Source organism: Eubalaena glacialis, chromosome X (assembly GCF_028564815.1).
Source record: "Eubalaena glacialis isolate mEubGla1 chromosome X, mEubGla1.1.hap2.+ XY, whole genome shotgun sequence".
NCBI classification, from domain to species: Eukaryota; Metazoa; Chordata; class Mammalia; order Artiodactyla; family Balaenidae; genus Eubalaena; species Eubalaena glacialis.
In genome coordinates, this window is record NC_083736.1 from 122,455,606 (window position 1) to 122,457,486 (window position 1,881).

At 58.4% G+C, this 1,881-nt stretch overlaps 1 protein-coding gene across 1 annotated transcript; it reads right to left on the reverse strand.

The window, feature by feature from the left end:
• Positions 1 to 689: 689 nt before the first annotated feature.
• Positions 690 to 1,564, reverse strand: LOC133081905 (CAAX box protein 1-like; the record flags this gene model as incomplete). The annotated part of the gene is made up of 1 exon (XM_061178222.1): positions 690 to 1,564. A coding segment is annotated over one exon (516 nt), but the record flags the coding sequence as incomplete, so codon positions are not given.
• Positions 1,565 to 1,881: the final 317 nt, after the last annotated feature.

The window sequence follows — 1,881 nt, forward strand, 5'->3', positions numbered from 1 at the left end:
TTTATCTGACTCTACTAGGAAACTTAACTTTTCCCAGACATAGATGAAGTAGCAGCACCGGTGATTTAACGGGTTAGCATGAAGAGAAACGGTGAGGAGCAACATTTTTTGCTTTTCTGCCCATTGAAGAAAGTTATCATTTTATTGTCCTGCAGGCTCTCAACCTGCTTTCTACCTAGATTAACAAGAGCAGTTCTGCACTCCCTTCTCCTCCACTTAACAATCAAGGCTGCATAAATGTAAATGCTTTTTCTGAACCACCTGTCATTGTGCTGGTTCTCAGAGTAATGGATTAAATTAAACTTTGACAGGTGTTCACCAACAAATGTGCAAGATTCATGATTTGTAGAAATTAGGTATTGTGCTTTCAAGCGGCTGTTTGGAAGCAAGGAACTCTTTCCCCAAAGCCTCCTAGCTAATTTCTCCTTAACATCGCCTTGGCCAAAATCAGATCGAGATCCACTTCCGAAGGGGCACGGAACTGACTGGTTTGGAAGAGTCAGCGTCCGGGACTGAATGATCACCAGTGGGGTCTCCATCAGCAGGACCACCACAGGGCGATCTTTTCTGTTGGATAAAGCGAGACTCAACATCAGCCACAGCATGGCAGGGGACATACCTTCTGAGCAAGTCATGAACCCCACTTACTGGACCAGGGAGGGAGAGGTGCCATATTCATTGAGACTCAATTTCTTTTTGAACAGCGTCTGACATTTATTGAAAATAAGGAAAAGACGTTTGTCCAGGTAGTGTAGAAGAGCTGGGCAGAGTGCAGGGGTTACTGTGTGGAACAAAAGGCACACATCAGAGAGACAGCTGCACATTCAGAAGAGAAGTGGATGCTGGGCGAAACGAACAGGTCCACAGGAGACAATGAGTGACTCGATTTGGCTGCCAGGCACCCCTGGGACCTGGCGGCCACCTGGCAGGAGCAGAAGATGTCTCTGGGAGGAGGGAGGGACTGGGTCCCGCCGAAGGTGAAAGGCTGGCCGGCCCCTCCAGGGCGGTGGCGAGCTGTTGGAAGCATTGTCCAGAGGCTGTGGCCAGCTCAGACACCTCCCGGGCGAGTCCAGACCGCTGAAGGCTGCAGGCTGTAGGCGGGATGCGGTGGATGGCGGTGGCGGTGGCGGTGGCGGCGGCAGCGGCAGCGCAGGTCTCTGGGCACCTGCATGCGGGCCTGGGAGTCTGGCAGAGGGCGGGCGGTTGGCAGCGGCCGGGCTGAGGGTGGTCTGTCCGGTGTGTAACAGGAGCCCGGCTTGCAGCTGGAGCGCACGACCGAGTCCAAGTGTGCAGGGGAGGGGCCGGGCTGGCCCGAGAGGGAGAGGGCGGCGGCCGCTCCAGAGCCAGGCCCGGCGGCGGCAGCAGCGGGAACCTGGAGCGCTATTCCTGGAACAAAGGCAAGCACTACGCGGGAGGGGACACGAGCGCGGGGGAGATCGCGGCGACCCGAAGGTGAGGGACGGGGGAGGCGCGGCGGGAGGACGCCGCCTGTGGCGATCTGGGCGGCGGCGACTGGCGCGGCGGACCCTCCCCCGAGCACCCGCCCCCAGGCCCGAGGGGCTCCCGGCCTAGAAGTCCTCGTCCTCCACCCAGCCAAAGACCCGCTTCATCTCGGCCAGGAAGCCCCGGTAATCGTTGAGGAGGGGGCTCTGCTTCCTGATGTAGGGGATCACCCACTGCAGGGCGGGCCCGGTCAGGCGGGTGATGAGGAACGTCACCTTCAGGGCATCGTTGGTGAACAGGGTCTCGTCCACTAGCATGTAGGCGCCCGTCTGCACGATAAACTCCGGGAGCCGGTCGGTGTCGCCGTCAAACGTCTCGGGGAAGGGGATCGGGTTTCTCCACCGACGCGTCTGGGGCCGAATGGGCAGGGCCAGGAGG